Genomic DNA, 17,241 nt, shown 5'->3' with positions numbered 1-17,241 from the left:
TTTCATTTTTTAGAACTAAGATTAGGAGCGCTGCAAAGCAAGACTTCTTAAGTATTTTTCCAATATTACAACATCCATTTAACCTCAAAAAGCAAAGAAAAGATTCAAGAGCACCTTTCTGTTCACTTAAAGTTACCTTTTTGTTTCTTTGTTACAATTCAGGATCATCCCCGTTCCTATGAAAGTTTCCTCATTTTATCGTAGAACCAGCCTGCATGGGAAGAGGGGCACCGGAACCCCAGTTTCAAGCGCTCTGGGCGTGGTGCTCCTTCCTCTGAGCTGTACTGTGTCCTGAAGCCAGGAAGAATGAAATTAATACTGACGACATACACAGCAAAGTGCCTACTATGACTGGGCACTGTTATAAACACTTTATTTACATTGATTTATTAAATCCTCCAGATAACTCGAAATGAGGAAACTGCCCAAGGTCACTCAGCTAGGAAGTGGTGGAGCTGGAATTCTAACTTCAGAGTTAGAGTTCCTTCCTAATGAGCTCCCGGCACTTACAGTAAAAGCCAACATCCCTGGTAGTCCAGAGGAGACAGTCACTCATGCCCACATCCCTTTATATGCCATGCCTTAGCCTCATTGTTTCCCTTTCAGTTCCTTGAACTTGTCCATGTCCGCCTCTCTCAGGACTGTTCTTCATTTTCCACTAGACCCCTGGAAGGCTAGGATATGCTACCTTCTACTCATTACTGAAAAAAAATTGTTTAGTTGAAATATGGTTGATATACAATGTTGTGTTAGTTTCAGGTGTACAGCAAAGTGATTCAGTTATACATACATATATATATATATTTTTTCAGATTCCTTTTCATTACAGGTAATTACAAGATATTGAATATAGTTCTCTGTGCTATACAGTAGGTCCTTGTTGTTTATCTGTTTTATATATAGTAGTGTTTATCTGCTAATCCAAAACTCCTAATTTATCCACTCCTTCCCCTTTGTTAATCATAGTTTGTTTTCTATGTCTGTGAGTCTATTTCTGTTTTATAAATAAGTTTATTTGTAGTGTTTTTTTTTAGATTCCACATATAAGTGATACAATATGATATTTGCCTTTTCCTGTCTAACTTACTTCACTTAATAAAATAATCTCTAGGTCCATCCATTTCTACTCTTCATTTTTTTCCCCATTCTCAAATGTTATTTTATTTATTTATTTTTATTATTGTATTTTTATTGAAGTATACTTGATTTACAATATTATGTTAGTTTCTGGTGTACAACATAGTTAGTCAGTTATACACACATATATATTCTTTTCCAGATTCTTTTTCATTACAGGTTATTACAAGTTATTGAATATAGTTCCCTGTGCTATACAGTAGGACCTTGTTGTTTACCTATTTTGTATATAGTAGTTTGTATCTGCTAATTCCAACTCCTAATCTATCCTTCCCCCTGCCTTTCCCCTTTGGTAACCATAAGTTTGTTTTCTATGCCTGTGAATCTGTTTCTATTTTGTAAATAAGGTCATTTGTGTCATTTTCTTAGATTCCACATAAAAGCGATAACATATGAGGTTTGTCTTTCTCTGTCTTTCTTCCCTTAGGATGACAGTCTCTAGGTCCTTCCACTTCTACCTCTCACTCTACATGTCACTTCTTGGTGGCTTCCTTGATGCCCCCTATCTAAATTAGGTCACCTATTGTAACCCACAGAGCACAGTGACTTTTCTTCCTTCTCACGATCATCATAAAGTATAATGTTTCTGATTGTTGAATGTCCATCTTGCCCACTAAACTGCCAGGTGTATGTGAATAAGAGCCATATTTCCCCTAAATTTCCATATTCTAGTGCCTACCAATTTTCCTGGCACATAGTGTCCACTCAACAAACCCTTGCTGTAAAAATAAAACATGTATATAAAGTAAATATTCTGGGGATTGCTAAGAGGGAGAAAGTGAAATGAGAGCATAAAGCAAGTATAATTATAAAAATTTTTAGTCCATTTCGTGCAACCTTTTTATTTTCTAGACAAGGAAACTAAAGCCCACACTGATAAAGGCCACATAGCCAGGGCAACAAAACAAAGACTATAACCTGCATTTTTGACTGTGTTCTTTTCATTTGCATTCAGAACATGTCAAAATTGTTTCTTGAAGTTATGGGAAAATAATCTTTCCATTTTTATGATGACATTTATAGTTTTTTTGTATATTAACTTTAGGATAAAAGGTTTGTTTTCTAGTCCTGCACTGCTTTTAGTATGGATGAACATTCATAGGTTCTAGCTTGAAGAAGTCACATCAACAGAATTGAATTTTAGAGATAATCACAGACTTCAGGGCAAATTTGGAAGGAACCACTTGATTTTGGAATCATAGACTTGTAGCACTGTTGTTTTCTGTGTTTTGTTTGTGTGTGATAAAACTATATTTAAGGGAACTAGAGTGATTAGAAAACATTAATTTTTGTTCTGAAAACAGATATCTCCAAATATAACAATTAATTATTCACCTGCAACACTTTGATGTTGATTTGACAATGATTTAAAAATTTTTCTATATAGTATTAAAATATGAGAGGGATGTTTCCTAACTGACAACAGAGCATAAAGCATCGTTTGGTCCTGGGCCTCCTAGAGCATCATTAGAGGGAACAGTGTGCTTGGCCCGCAGAGCAGGAAAAGCAGCAGGTAGGGCAGCATTTAATAGAAGTGGTAAAGGTGAAGCTGGCAGATGTGATAAATCTCGACCAAGTAGAGCACTGCCCCTCAAGGGCCCACATTTGCACTGGTGTCAACCGAGAGAGACTGTAATAGCTGAAGAGAAATAAAACCACAGACATAAAAATACAGATTGTTCAATTGAGCAGACTTGCTCATGAGCACTTAGAAGATGTCCTTGAAGATGCCAATAACATGGGATGGAGAGAGGTTTGGTACTAGCATAAATCTGAGATCTTAAATTTACAGATTAGGGATTGTCTTTACCTGTTTCCTTCATCCTGTCTTAGCCTGCTCCATCCATTCATCCATCCTTCATTCATCATCCACTGATGTGTGATCAGATGGTCTTTCTAGTCCCTGCTCAATTTCATTTGAAAAGGAAAAATTTTAAATTTATTTTTTGGGGCAGGGGAAGGTAATTAGGTTTATTTATTTATATTTATTATTTTTTCAAATAGAAGTACTGGGGATTGAACCCAGCACCTTGTGCATGCTAAACACATACTCCACCACTGAGCTATACCCTCCCCCTCAATTTCATTTTTTACCAGAAAGTCTTTTCTTTTGTCCCATGACAGAAATAAATATCTTACTTTCTACTTATCATTTGATGAATAAATATTTTTGAGGGCTTTTTTTTTTTTTTTTTTGCTTTAGGTTTTATCTCAAAACCTTTTCTTCATTAACTCTCAAACAACTTTGAAATTGGTATTTTCAGTATTCTCAGTTTGAGTCCAAGAGAAGTTATGTATCTAACTTGCTCAGGTTTATACATTTAGCAAATGCTGAAGCCGGAGTCAGATTTAGGCAGTGTGGTTTCAGAAACCACAGTTTTCCCTGTCTGTGGTAATTAAATTTAAGTTAGGGCAGCCTTTGCCACGGTGAGAGCACATATACCGCTGTATGAGAAGACTGATTTAGGCAGTGCATACAAGGTTACTTAGTAACATTTAGTCATATATTGAGAATATTGGTCCCCTTCCAACCCTTCTGAATACATCAAGGAGAAGGTCTCATTTTGGTACTGGTCTTCAACACCAGTCTAAAATGTGTGGTGTGTTTCTTTGGGGGATGGGGATGGAGGGCAGGCAACCCAGTCTAGATAAAATTTCATATGGCTTGTTTCCATTGTACTTATTTTTACAGTTGCTTCTTATTTCTATAGCAGCTTCTACTGGTTTTCCATTTATGGTAGTGATAGGATATTTAATTTTTAATAATTTAATAAAGGTGGATTGTTTGAAGGAGAGTATTAAGTAAATAATGGTAGGTGAATCATACTGATATGGTAAAATCGTGGTGGTGGTGCACCCTAAGCCATTTGGAAAACGCTGAACTAGACACATTCCTTTGACAATGAAATTGGAAATTACTGCAAAAGGCCTGAATAATCAGTGAGTGTCCACATGGTTGTGGGAGGCTAGCTGTGTTTCATGTGATCAGGCACTTTAAAAGTATAAATGGGCAGGCCATGTGTTCTGTGGAAAACGCAAGAGATCAGACTGGAAAGTGGATAGGAGTTGAATAATGATTGGACTCGTAGTCTGTACTAAAGGACGTTGGACTTTTCCTTAAACTTATGGTGAGACACTGAAAGATTTTAAGCAGGATAGTGATCTGATTAGATCTGGGAGTTGGTCTTACGGGGATAGTATCCAGGCATAGGATGCTGAGGTCAGGCTTCCCCGGAGATGTTTTAGAGAAGGTCTGCTCCCGGCAAGCTCCCAGCATAAAGAAGGCTGGGCTGAGTCGAGCAAACTCAGTATTCTTCCCACATTTACTCATCAAATACTTCAATCCGTCTTCTCCAGGGATGGAGAGAGTAAGTGGGAGTGGGGCGAACAGAAGTACATGTCAGTTCAGCTGCCTCCCCAGAAGGAAAAATCAGGAATGAGGATTAAATGAACTAGTCTGGAGGTGTGGACATCTGTTTAAGAAAGCTATTAACCATTCATTTGTAAATGTGCAGTCCTTTCTGACTGACTTTGGTGTTAATTGTGATATTTTGAAGGTCCTCAGATTTCTGTATGAGAGGGCTGCTCTTGATGCAGGCCTCCACAGAAAGATGCAGGAATTAAAGAGTTGCATTTAAATTGGAACGACCATAAACAATGTTAAACTAAGGTAAGCAAGAGAGGGACATCAGTGCTGCAGCAGCTGGTGACCATGAGCAGTGTGACAGCAATCCATGGCTTTTTCTTCGTTTGATAGGAGTCAGTCCCACATATTCCATTCATGTAAATCCGTTCCTTTGGAGATACCACAAACTCTCAAAGTATTTCTCTGTATGATGTGTTGCTTCATTCTAGCTGAGCTAAAATGTAAATGTGCAATAAGAAATATTTTTTTAAGGAACCAAGAAAAGGTGAATGTCCTCAATAAAAATGTAAATGTGTTACTAATTTAAAGATATATTGTTTATACTTGGAGGGTAGAAATTTCTTCCAGACTTACTTTTTTTATAGTACATACAACTAAGCAATGTTTATACAGTGGGAATGATGAGACAGAGAATCCAAGATTCAGCCTCAAAGCAACTGAAAGCTTTTATTTAAAGAGACTGAAATTGGAAATCAGGGCCAATCACTCACTGAGACATTAGAATTTATGTGCTTGTTTTTCTACAGGCAGTAAGTAGTTTGTTTCCCAGTAACTCCTCAGAAATAACCTACAGAATCAAAAAAATGTCCAGGCTGGGGAGCGTTTTGGAGGTCTCTTGCCTGATGCTAATCTGACAACACTATTGCAGAGATTGTGATATTTAAATAACCCTGCAGACACCTGATGTAACTGTGGGCTCTTATAGTTTGCATAATATATGTTGACAGATTTTAGAAAAATACAGGGTAGTAGTGGTTCTTTCTTTTTCTTTCTTTCCCTATCTCCCTTTCTCCCTTCCTCCCTCCCTCCCGTCTTTCCTCCCTCCCTCCCTTCTTTCCTTCCTTCCTTCCTTCTTTCCTTACTATTGGTATGTTTGCTTGTTTGCAGGTGTTTGCCATGGCTTATGGCACCATGTGTACCCAAGCTGAGAACTAATCTCTGTGGTTAGCAAGTGGTTTGGGGTGTTTGTCATGGGCTTGCTCATCCTGTGAGTAAAGATCCAATCTGAATGACTAAGTAGTGACCCTTGAGGAGACTGCATGCTGCTTAGAGTGCATTAAATGGAGAGCTCCAGGTTTTCAAATTTTTTTCTTATACATGTTTTGTTGCATGTACCGGTCAAAGGATGTCTCAGGGATTTCCGGTGGATGGAAGATGATGCTTCTAACCAATTTCTTCAAGAAAAATTTGAAAGTGATAAGTTAAAAAAATCACAGCTAGTGCACTTTATAAAATATGACCAGAAGGGGAAAAACAGGATATAGGCATCTCAGCTGCTGTTGAGTCAGCGATTCATTTCCACCCAGTTGTTATTAAAGGAGGCTTGTTCATGAAAAACAAGAGATGAGGGCGAGAGAGATGCCTGGTAAGGGAGGAATTTTAAGTCAAGTGGATAAAATTTAATCTGTAATCTTTGATGGAATTGCAAATACAAAATTAACTTTTTCCTCAGAGGAAAGATCTCCATTCCATAATCCCTTTCCTCTTCTAAATCAGTTAGAAACAGAACTTCGGGTGAAATTAAATTTCTGCAGTACACCCCTAAGTTCTAAATTGAATTCCAGCTGATAAGAAGTGAACTACGTATTTTATCTTCATACCTGTACACATCATCAAATGATCATGTTTGATATAGATTAAGGAGTTTATTATCTATGAAATATTCAGTATTTAAAATTGATACACATATAAACAAAGCAAATCATTTCTTATGTTCACGATATTGAAAAATAAGCCAAAATATGGGGTGGGATGTGATGTATTCAGAGGGTCTCTAGGCAGCTAGTATATAGCATCTTTCTTTTATGCTCAGACTCTAAACAAGTTGGGATGTAAAACAAAGGGGGAAAGAGATAACCAAAACAAAAGCCTTACAGCTGCTGGAGTCTGGGTTGGAGGGTGTGATCTTTGGTTGGTTTGCCACATGGGCCTGTTGAAGAGCCCCATCATTGAGCAGGATCTGCCCACCTAGACACAGGATGCTGAGGTCAGGCTCCTAACCCTGGAGATGCTGCAGAGAAGGTCTGCTCACCACAGGCTCCCAGCGTAAAGAAGGATGGGCTGAGTGGAGCAAACTCAGTATTCTCCCCACATTTACTCATCAAATGCTTCAATCCATCTTCTCCAGGGAATGGAGAGAGTCAGGGGGAGGAAGGAGAACAGAAGTGCATATTGGTTGAGCTGTCTCCCCTGGAAGGAAAAATCAGGAACGGGAGAAAGTAAACCCTCCGCATCATGTATCCACAGGCATAGATGAAAACTGTGAGTGTAAAGAGATAGCTTTAAAGACATTTTAAAACAGGGGACTTTCTTATACATAAATCTTGACTTCTTTTTCTACTGACATCTTTTGGGATAGACACCTAGAAATGACGATTCTGCATCGAGGGGGGATATGCGGGTTTACTTCAATATAAGTAGTATGCATATCTCATTAACTCACTTACTCATTCATTCACTCAGTTAACAAATCCTGATGAAACATCAAGAACATTGCAGGCACTGTGTGAGGCAACGGGGGTGAGTTGGTGGGGAGATAGACGCCAGTTTCTCTTTCAACTTAAGCACAGTGGATGGGACAAACACTTAAACATGACAAGCACTATGATGGGGCTGGGGTGGCAGGAACAGCTTTTGAGAAAATGTGACATTCAGCCTGGAACCTGAGAATGAGCTGACTTAGTAAAAGTGAGAGTGGAGGGAGTGGAGAGAGTGATTCAGGCAAAGGCGATTCTAGGAACAGTCTCAGAGTCAGCCTGAGGGGCCAGAGAGGCTGAAATTTTGAGTTTATTGTTTCAACTCATCTGTGGTTCACTTTGAATAAATCTTTAAAGATTTAATTGAGAGAGAATTTAGTGTTTATATTTGCATTATTTTAAAATCATATTTGCATAAAATTTATCTTATGTGTTACTGGCTTATTAATGGCCTTAAGCAAAATTTTCCCTCCAAGATTACTTGAAATATGCAAGGACGCTCTGAATGATTTTCTCTTAGAATTTTTTCTTCATTTAAAATAAAAAAACTAAAACAATGTCACCAGAATGTGAGTTGCTTTTTTTCATTCCATTTGTCCAGTATATAGAGTCATTTTTCCTTCTGCAGACTCAGGTCTCTCTTTAGAGCAGAATTGTTTTCTCTTTTATATCTTTATTGATTTGTTCTACTTCTCATTTTCTTTTCTTTAGAAAGAGAAATACTCTTTATGATGACTCTCAATTTCATGCCCTCTAAATAAGCATCTATCCCTCATCACATAAGTCTTTGTCCTTTATCCCTCCATTCAGGAAGTTTCTTTAAGTGTCTTCTAAATTGCTAAATCCATTTTCCTGCTGTGTTAGACCTAATGTTTGCTGTTTCTAATATTGATTTTAAAACTTGTTTATAATTTAGATTCTTTATAGTCTTTTCTTAATCCATCTTACTCTTTAAAAAATTTCTCTCCATCTCAATCTACCATTAACTCTGTTTTATGGGCAGTATGGTGCAGTGGTTAAGAGTCCATGCTGTGCATCTGGGCCGCATGGGCTTCATTAAAGCTCCCACTTACTAGCTGTGTGATCATGTATAGTTTATGTAAGATGTTGGTCATTCCTCATCTGTAAAATGGGGACAACAATATGCCTCTCATGGAGCTGTTGTGAAGACTGAGTCAATTCACCTACAACACTTAGAATAGTAAGTAGTCAATAGCTTAGTTTCTAATTAACCCATATTCTATACCTTCCTAAGTTATTTAGAATTATTTGGAGTTTCATTCAACTGTTACTGCCTGTATCAATATGTGTGTGTGTGTGTGTGTGCATCTGTGTATTTTGTTTACCTGTATTTTAAGACAGCAAGTTCTATTAATCTTAGTTTTTCTTAATTCTTATATTCTTTCCATAATCCACTTGGTTGTCCTTAAATGTATCCTTTTAGGTTTTAAACTGATTGACTGATCAGTGTGTATCTTATTTAGTCAAGTTTCTGGCAGTTTGCAGTATTTACGTAGTGTGGTCTACTGACTTGAGTACAGGGTCCCTAGTCATGGGCATTTCAATATGGTTGGAGCTTAAGGCTGGCCTATCTGAAGCCATTTATAATTCTTCCTTTTCCAGGAAGAGGGAATGGCAAACGACAATACATGGCTCGCATTGCTTCCACAGCTCTGCCAGCTTCAGCCGCTAGCCCTTTGTCCTTCACACGGTAGTTACACAGCATCACTTCCCACTGGTTTCACTCTCAGCTGTATTGTATTGCCAGGACTGTAGTCATAGGGAGAGAGGAATTAATGAAGCGTGAAATAAGTTTGGCCATTCAGAAAGTAGCACCCACGTAACAGACAAGCAGTAGTGTCTCACCTTCTTGCTGAAGAAGATTCTGCAGACCTGAACCAGGTGGGTGAGGATGATTGAAACTCCTCAGCTCTCATGTTCTGCATATTTATATCCTCCTGAAGAGAAGGTATAAGATAGTGGTTAAGAGAGATGTCAGCATCATGGTGGTATGTGACTCTCTCTTTGACTTTCCCCTTCAACCTACAACCAGTAAAAGCATCCGTAACTCAACAAACAAGCCTCTGCCCAGCACAGTGGGGTGCCAGAGAGCTCTGCACATCTGGACATCTAAAGGTGGGTGGGCTAGAACACACAGAGGAGGCAGAACCAGGGGAACAGCAGAGGCAGAGGTGGTGCCTGTGATCCTGGATCCCCAGCCACAGTAGCCTTTGAGAACCTGGTAGCATCAGGGGAGGCAGAACATAAGACTCTGGCCTCCCAGTCAAAGTGGTTCCCTCAACCACAGGGGTCCAAGTAGCAGTCGCAGTGGGCCAGTGATCCTGTCCGTCCATTCATGGAGGTGCCTATGACTATGGCCCTTCCCTGCCTCCCCCTACCCACAGTGGCGGTGCCTGTGAACCTGATAACCCTGGATGTGGCAGAGGCACCTACAACCCTTGCTCCCTCCCAACCTCCCAGGGTGGAGCCTGAGACCTAGGAGACCCTGGATGTGTGGAGGTGCCCACCATCCCAGTGTCCCAGGTAGTGATGCCAGTAGCACCAAGGCTCCAATGATCCTGAAGGCACAAGCAGCAACAACCAGGGCAACGGGTGACACTTCTGACAGAGGTGTGGAGGGTTAAAAAGTGCTGATTCTCAAATATAACAGAGGCAGAGCAGGTAAGAGACCAGAAACTAGTGCTATAGCACCACTTACTGGAAAACAAAAGAGAGCCTCTAATTACTAATGTGTTGAATTCTTGGAATCAAGTGAAAAAAAAAAAAGCTTTACCTAAAGAAGAAAGGTGTTTGCTACTTCAGATGTGCTGGCAGACGAACAACTCATCAAGCTCCACGAAGAACCATGTTAACACTGTATCACAAAGAGAAAATGACAGTTCTCCAGAAACCAAGCTCAAAGTCATGAAACAGTGCGACCTAATTGAGAATTCAGAATAGCTGTTATGAGGAAACTCAATGAACTGCAAGAAAATATAGAAAGGCAATTCAACAAGCTCAGGAATAAAATTGATGAACAGAAGGAAAATTTTACCGAAGAGATTAAAACTCTAGAAAAGAACCAAGCAGAAATTCTTGACCTGAAGAACTCAACAAATGAGATGAAGAACACATTAGAAAGTACTGAAAATAGAGCAGATAATGTGGAAGAGAGAGTTAGTGAGCTTGAAGATAGAAATCTAGAAATGATACAGATTAGAAGGAAAGAGAGAATTAAGATCTTAAAATAATGAATAGATTCTATGAGAACTATTTGACTCCATTAGGAAGAGCAACATTAGGTTAATGGATATCCCAGAAGAACAAGAGTGGTGAAAGGGGGCAGAGAGTTTATTTAAAGAAATAATAGCTTCCTTCCTGGGTAGCCTAGGTCAAATCAGTTAATTTCTTTGAGCTAGAGTTTCTTCATTCTTAGAGGCATAATAAAAATGCCTGTCCCACATTTACGTGAATATTTAAACTAGAGAGTGCTGAATAAATAGCAGCTTATTAGCCTCAACACATCCTTCCACCGGTTCACAGCACAGTTCTGTCTTTCCTCTAGGGTATGGGGCTCAAGACCCAGCCCTCAGTTCTTGTAGGAAGCTGTGAAATTGGTGACAGTGGTAGGATGGCAAAGAAGGTGGTGGGGGTTAAGGGCTGATGCAGGTGATCAGCCAGACTGGGGAGCAGGGCACATGAATCACCCAATAACCCAAATTCTCCAGATTCCAGAAATGATCGAAGACTCTGCAAGACAAGTTATCCCCAGGGATGCAGAGTTGATGGGTCCTGATTTCCAGCTGTTGCTCTGGCGTTAACACAGACCCACCCATCCATATTTGCATTATTCCTATGTATTAGCACTTTCTGGACCATAGACATTTCTCTGAATGAAGGGACCCAAGGTGTTCAGGCTTCTACCTCCTTATGACTCCTGACCTGGAGATCTTTTCTTCTTCTTCACTTGGACCTCTTCACTGATCCTTGGGGCCCTTGGACATAAAATGGCTCATCTCTTCCCCTCCTTTTTTTTAAAGCCATAAAGTTGATTGTCTCTGGTGGTGCCCACACCTATAACATTTTTAATTCAATTTAATTGCCTACAATGGGGCCTTTTCTTATACAGCATCTTCCCTGGCTTTTTTTTTTTTTTTAATCATTATATACTTCACCCAGTACTTTTCATACATCATGAGAGACAGCATCCCCAAAGCAACTCTATTATTTCTCTCCCTAAAATAGATACAGAAGCTGGGAATTCATTTCAAAGAGGGCAGTCAGTTACATTTATGTAATACCTGTTATCCTTTATCCTGCCAGTCTGCCCCAGAGCTTCACCTGAACTTTGGTTTGGAAATTCTGTGGATTCTGGCAGATTATCCTCTGGTATTTCTACTCTCTAGTGCTGTTACAAATTTTTTAAATCTCTTTGTGTTTTCATGAGGGCAAATCAAGAATCAGTATTCTTTCCTGTAACTTATCCCAGATTTTCTCATTCACATTTATGGAATGGTAATTTCAGTCTTTAAATACAAAGAAGTTCAATTTATGTATTTTGAAAAATAACTTGAAGACTAACTTAATAATTCTTTGTAATATTATCTTCTCTTTCAGCTGAATTTTATTCTGTTTCTGAATACAGTTAGAGTTCTGGCTACCAAAATTTGGGAGACCAATGCAGTTGGGCATGATACAAGAAAACAATACAGGTAATTCCAGGATAGACATCCATCAGAGGAAATATTTGGTATTTAGAGCAAAGAACAGATATCAATTGATCTGAAATGTCTCTAAGAGATTAAATTTGTGAATGTGTATTTTTGTTTGGTTTAATTGTGCCATGTTATCAGAAAAGCGTATATATATGTAAAATATAAATAATAATAAACCTTCCCAATGTGCTTAAATCCTAAATTTTTAAATCTGTTCTTAGCAATTAGGGTTTTACCATAAATTGTGTAACCTCCTAGAAAATCTCTTACTGATGATCTTGGTAGACAGTTTTTTCTATATTCTTTAATACATCATAACTGAAAAAAAATCAAGAAAATGGATTTGCTGTATTTTTCCAGTCTTTACATCAAATTGGCACCTCTCATACATTAATTTTTAAAAACTTTCAAATGTACTGGTTAAAAGAGGTCTATTATTCAGTCTGTGTTGAAGAAAAGGACAAATTGAGTATTTATAATCATTATCAAACTATTTTAAGAGTGTGTCCATTTCTTCCAATGATCATTTTGGAAGTTCTGAATCATTTTGGAAGAGGCTTGTATCCAACTGGACACACACATCCACTAGTCAGGTGGATGTGTGTTAGTTTGCTTCATTGAACCAAGCAAGGGAGAGAGTCTGCTAGTAAAATGAATGTAACAATCTTATGCAACATAGTCACAGAAGTGACACCCCACCATCTTGGCCACAATGGATTGGTTAGAAGTAAGCCCAAAGTCCTGCTCACACTCAAGTGAAGGGAATTAACAAGGATGGTTTAACAAAGATGGTTTAACAAGGTGAGGACCACTGGGCACCGTGTAAGAGTCAGCCCACTAAATTGGAAACTGGGATTCCTCTAAATACATGAGAAAATGTGTATGAAGACGTAGTTAAAGGAAATAAAATCAAATTGCTTAGTTCGTGAAAAACCAACCAACCAACCCAACCTAGAACTATAGATAACCTGAGATAGAATATTTGACAGAGAATATTTAGGGAAGGCAAGAAGTATTGACCACATGTAGCTCATAAGAAAATATGAAATGACAGATGAAGATCTAAGTGTAAGAAGAGACTAGGGAGCAGTTGATTCTAAAATGAACAAAACAAGCCAAAATGCTGCCTCTGAAAGTAAAGACAATTAATGAGGATGGACAGTACTTCTTAAAGTCTCAAACACAGACGTTAAAGAAGACTTAGGACAGAAAAAAAAGGCATTTCACAATTTTATGAAAATAGAATCCTTTCAGCAAGAAGAGTGGAGATGAGATTAGAGGATTTAGGAGATAATAATCATGAAACAGAATGAACTACCCGATTTAGTATAAAAGTGACGAAGAGGAGGGAGAGAAGGAAAAACTACCAGAAGCAATGGGGTCCAAAGATGAGGAAACATCAGTCCCTGTTAGTTCTGCTAAGCTTTATTTTTTCTGGCAAGTTGTCTCTCCTGAAAGGCCCTCTATGTTGATTAGTTAAAAGGCTGCTGTTCTCTCCCAGGAAGCTCGCCAAATCGACACTGGTGCTGGTGCTGGTCTTCGGGGTGCATTACATCGTGTTCGTGTGCCTGCCCCACTCCTTCGCCGGGCTCTGGTGGGAGATCCGGATGCACTGTGAGCTCTTTTTCAACTCCTTTCAGGTAGAGAGTGCCAGCTAGTCACTCGATGCCTGTGTTTTGCTCTTCCACCCCCTCACCACCTGCTTCTCTGTCCCTCTCTCTGGCTTTCACACACTTGTCTCCCGAGGGCCATGGAAGGGGCTGTTTTCTGGCACCTGCGCTTCCCCATCCTGCGGAGATCAGGTTAACCTCTCACCGCAGCAGAAGCTGCCTGGGCCCTGAGACAAGAAAGCGTGTTACTGTAAACGACGGGACGCCAACTGAGCAGGAATCTCCATGTGTCTGTATGGAAAGTAAATGAAAGCAAAAGAAGGGGAAGGCAGGCGAGAGAAAGAAAGGGAAAGGGAAACAAAAAGGAGGAGGTTGCTTCCACACATTTGGTCTCATTTGAAAACATGATTACCGTCATCCCTCACATGCTTGGTTACAGACGCTTCCTAACTCTTCTTCCTGCTCCTCATTTGCTGCCTTAGATCTATTTGCTATACAATAGTGGGAAGAAGCTTAAAAGGAAATCTGATCGTGTCAGTAATCTGCCAGAAGTATCCAGAGCCTTTCCACTGCACTCAGAAGAAAATCCAAACCCCGTTTCCTGGTGTGCAGAGCCCTGTGGGGCAGGGACCCTGCCCGACGGTGACCTCACCTCACACCCTGCTCTCCGTGGCCCGCGAAGTTTGAGCTACGCTAGTGCTTCCACACTTTCTGTTCTTCAAGCACATTCCTGCCTCAGGGGCTCAAACTTGCTGTTCCTTCTGCCTGTAATGCTCTTCTCTCTAATATTCATGTGGCCTGGCTTCTTCTCACTCAGACCAGCTTAAATGTCACGCCCTCTCAGAGAGGTCTTTATTGAGTTCTCCCTTTGACAGATGTTCCCCGTTTTCCTCTTTCAGCACCAGTTGTTTTGCCTGATAGTCCTTATCATCTTACATGTTTCTCCTGTGGCTATTTGTTTATATTTTATCCTTTGTATTTCCTTCTAGAATGTAAGCTCTCACACAACAGGGACCTTGTGTGTCTCAATTAAATTGTTCCTCTCATGCTGAGCATTTCACATTGTATCAGCTCAATAAATATTTTGCAAGGAGTGAAAAAAAGTCTCTTTGTATTTTCACCATACAATACCCTATGTCTGTAGTTTCTATCACTCACAGTGTATAAATTTCACCAACCAGGGCATGGTCTGTAATCCCTGAGTAGCAACACATGAAACGAATATAATAGAAATCAGGTCTTTGTGTATCTTGGAGTGTTTTATGAAGTTGTTTGGTTCAGCTGACACCAAGGGAAGATTTCAGACAAATTTCATGTATACTTAAGGATTTCATACATTAGGAGAGAATCATTTGTATAATTTTCTGAAGGAATCATTAAAAAAAAAAAAAAACCCACAGTCTTTCAGCTTACGCACTTAGACACAAGACACTTCATAATTGTGGTCTTCATAATTAAAATTACTTAATTAAAACATTCTATTTTCTTCTCCAGGGTTTCTTTGTGTCTATCATCTACTGCTACTGCAATGGAGAGGTGAGTCTGAAAGACCTCAGACCTCCTGCATGTCTTAACTGTAAGTAAGCTTGTAAATGGCCTTCAGGATAAGACCTGAATCTCTTTAGGGAACCTCATGGGTTATACAGGACAGAAGGGACAGGGAGAAAGGAGATAATCTAGTCATAAATTATTTTGAGAAAGCAAGAATTGGTGTAAATAAGCTAAAAGTTTTAAATGTCAATTCAGTTGCAAACCTTGATATCAAAAATCAAAAAAAAAACAAAAAACAAAACAAAACAAAAGTGCTGGAATGCAAATTAATACCTGGAAGGCAAGTGAACTTCATATTCCAGTCAGTGCTTCAACTTATATTTAATTTCAAGTTATATCTGAAACTCAGATGCAAGTTTCCCTGGGAGTAATGGATTCATTAGAACTTGCTGACATCTTTTAAACTACGAGATGGTGATGGGACAATTTCAGTTCATTTAGGAGTTGGCTGGAGAGAAATAAGCATGTTCTTTTAGATGACATCTGCTTACCTGGTTTCCACTGCTTCCTATGGACATTTCAAATAAGCTTGTGGAAAACTGCGATAGCGGTAGAACTGAATCTTCAGCGGCAAGAATGGAAACAAGAGCCCCACCTTATCAAGAATGCACTTGCAGTGCCTCCTTATCACGGTCCAATCCTCTTCCCACTTTCCCTCCTGCAGTGTGCCTTGCAAAGCAATGGTGTTTCAGTTACATTTCAAGCTGAGTATCTTCCATGCCATTCCCCAAACTTATCCTTTTTCTCCTCCAACCTGGAGTCCTCTTTTTCCTCTCCCATGAGTCAGGTATTTGCATTGGCTTTATTTCAGCTTCTATTAAAATATGAACCTTGGACACACCCCTTTGCCTCTCTCTAAGCCTCAGTTTGCTCCTCTCCAGTAGTAGCACCTCTCAGGAAGGTTTTTGGAGGTTGAGAGGGAAAAGCACAGGTTTAAACTTTACAGGTCCACTTATACGCAGACTTTTTTCACTAACTGTGTCCTACAGTACTACACAATCTGGGGTTGGTTGGATCCACGGATGCGGAGCAGTTCAGTTGGAACCCCAGGTACAGCAGGCCACCTGTGAAGTCATAGGGGATTTTCTGCCACATGCGGTGGGCACCCCTCACCCCCACGTTGTGCAAGGGTCCACTGTATGTGTAAAGTCCCTGGCACACAGTGGAACCTTGTTAGTGATGAGCATTGTGTTTGAAATCAGGGCAAACACCCATCGGACATGGCTGCAGTCTCTGATGGTTTCTGATGCACAATCTGGTGCTTGCGGTTTAGGTTCAGTCCGAGGTGAAGAAGCTGTGGAGTCGGTGGAATCTCTCCGTGGACTGGAAAAGGACTCCCCCATGCGGCGGCCACAGATGCGGCTCCGTGCTCACCACCGTGACTCACAGCACCAGCAGCCAGTCGCAGGTGGCGGCCAGCACGCGCATGGTGCTCATCTCTGGCAAAGCCGCCAAGACAGCCGGCCGGCAGCCCGACAGCCACGTGACTTTACCCGGCTATGTCTGGAGTAACTCGGAGCAGGACTGCCTGCCACACTTGATCCACGAGGAGACCAAGGAAAGTAACGGGAGGCAGGGAGATGAGATAACAACGGAGGAGTCCTCCAGGCAACTAGAATTTCACCCAGACCATGAAGGGAGGAAAGGAGAAACTGAGGATGCTCTGTAAATGGAGAGCCGTGTCTTTGAAGAACTGGTCCATCGGGTAGTGTCAGAGGAGCTTGGTCGGCATTCTTCTACTTGAGCCCCAGAGCTGAACATTCAGGGTTGAAGTGTTCACAGAAATTTTCAGGCTCCATGAATTGGCTCCTGTAAATACTAAAGCCACAAAAGAAGTGTCAGTGGAGTCGTTTATTACCTTATTTTGGCATTAAATTTTCTTCTGAATTGATGTGTGGTGCTTGCTCTGTGATTGCTCATTTTTCTGCTACTTTGGGGTAGAAAACGTTTCAGTTGCTTAGCTCCAGTTTTCTCTCATAATATTACTCTGAATATGACAGAGATCAGTTAGTATGTGTCATTTTCCATTTCACAAATTAGTACTCTTTCTCCTTCTCACTTTAAAGTACGTCTATCTTTGCATTCATTTTGCCTGTGCATCAGAG

The 17,241-nt window shown here is 40.0% G+C and overlaps 1 protein-coding gene across 1 annotated transcript in view; it reads left to right on the top strand.

Moving 5' to 3' along the window:
- The window catches only part of PTH2R (parathyroid hormone 2 receptor), a 78,301-nt gene extending 61,347 nt beyond the window's left edge, over positions 1 to 16,954 (top strand). Inside the window, exons 10-13 of the mRNA XM_010985427.3 lie at positions 11,878 to 11,972; positions 13,477 to 13,615; positions 15,080 to 15,121; positions 16,410 to 16,954. Of these exons, the coding sequence (XP_010983729.2) occupies positions 11,878 to 11,972; positions 13,477 to 13,615; positions 15,080 to 15,121; positions 16,410 to 16,805 (672 nt within the window). The 3' untranslated portion in view covers positions 16,806 to 16,954. The remainder of the gene's footprint in view (positions 1 to 11,877; positions 11,973 to 13,476; positions 13,616 to 15,079; positions 15,122 to 16,409) is intronic.
- Positions 16,955 to 17,241: the final 287 nt, after the last annotated feature.

This window comes from Camelus dromedarius, chromosome 4, assembly GCF_036321535.1.
Source record: "Camelus dromedarius isolate mCamDro1 chromosome 4, mCamDro1.pat, whole genome shotgun sequence".
Taxonomy (NCBI): Eukaryota; Metazoa; Chordata; class Mammalia; order Artiodactyla; family Camelidae; genus Camelus; species Camelus dromedarius.
This window is presented reverse-complemented; position numbering and strand designations above follow the sequence as displayed.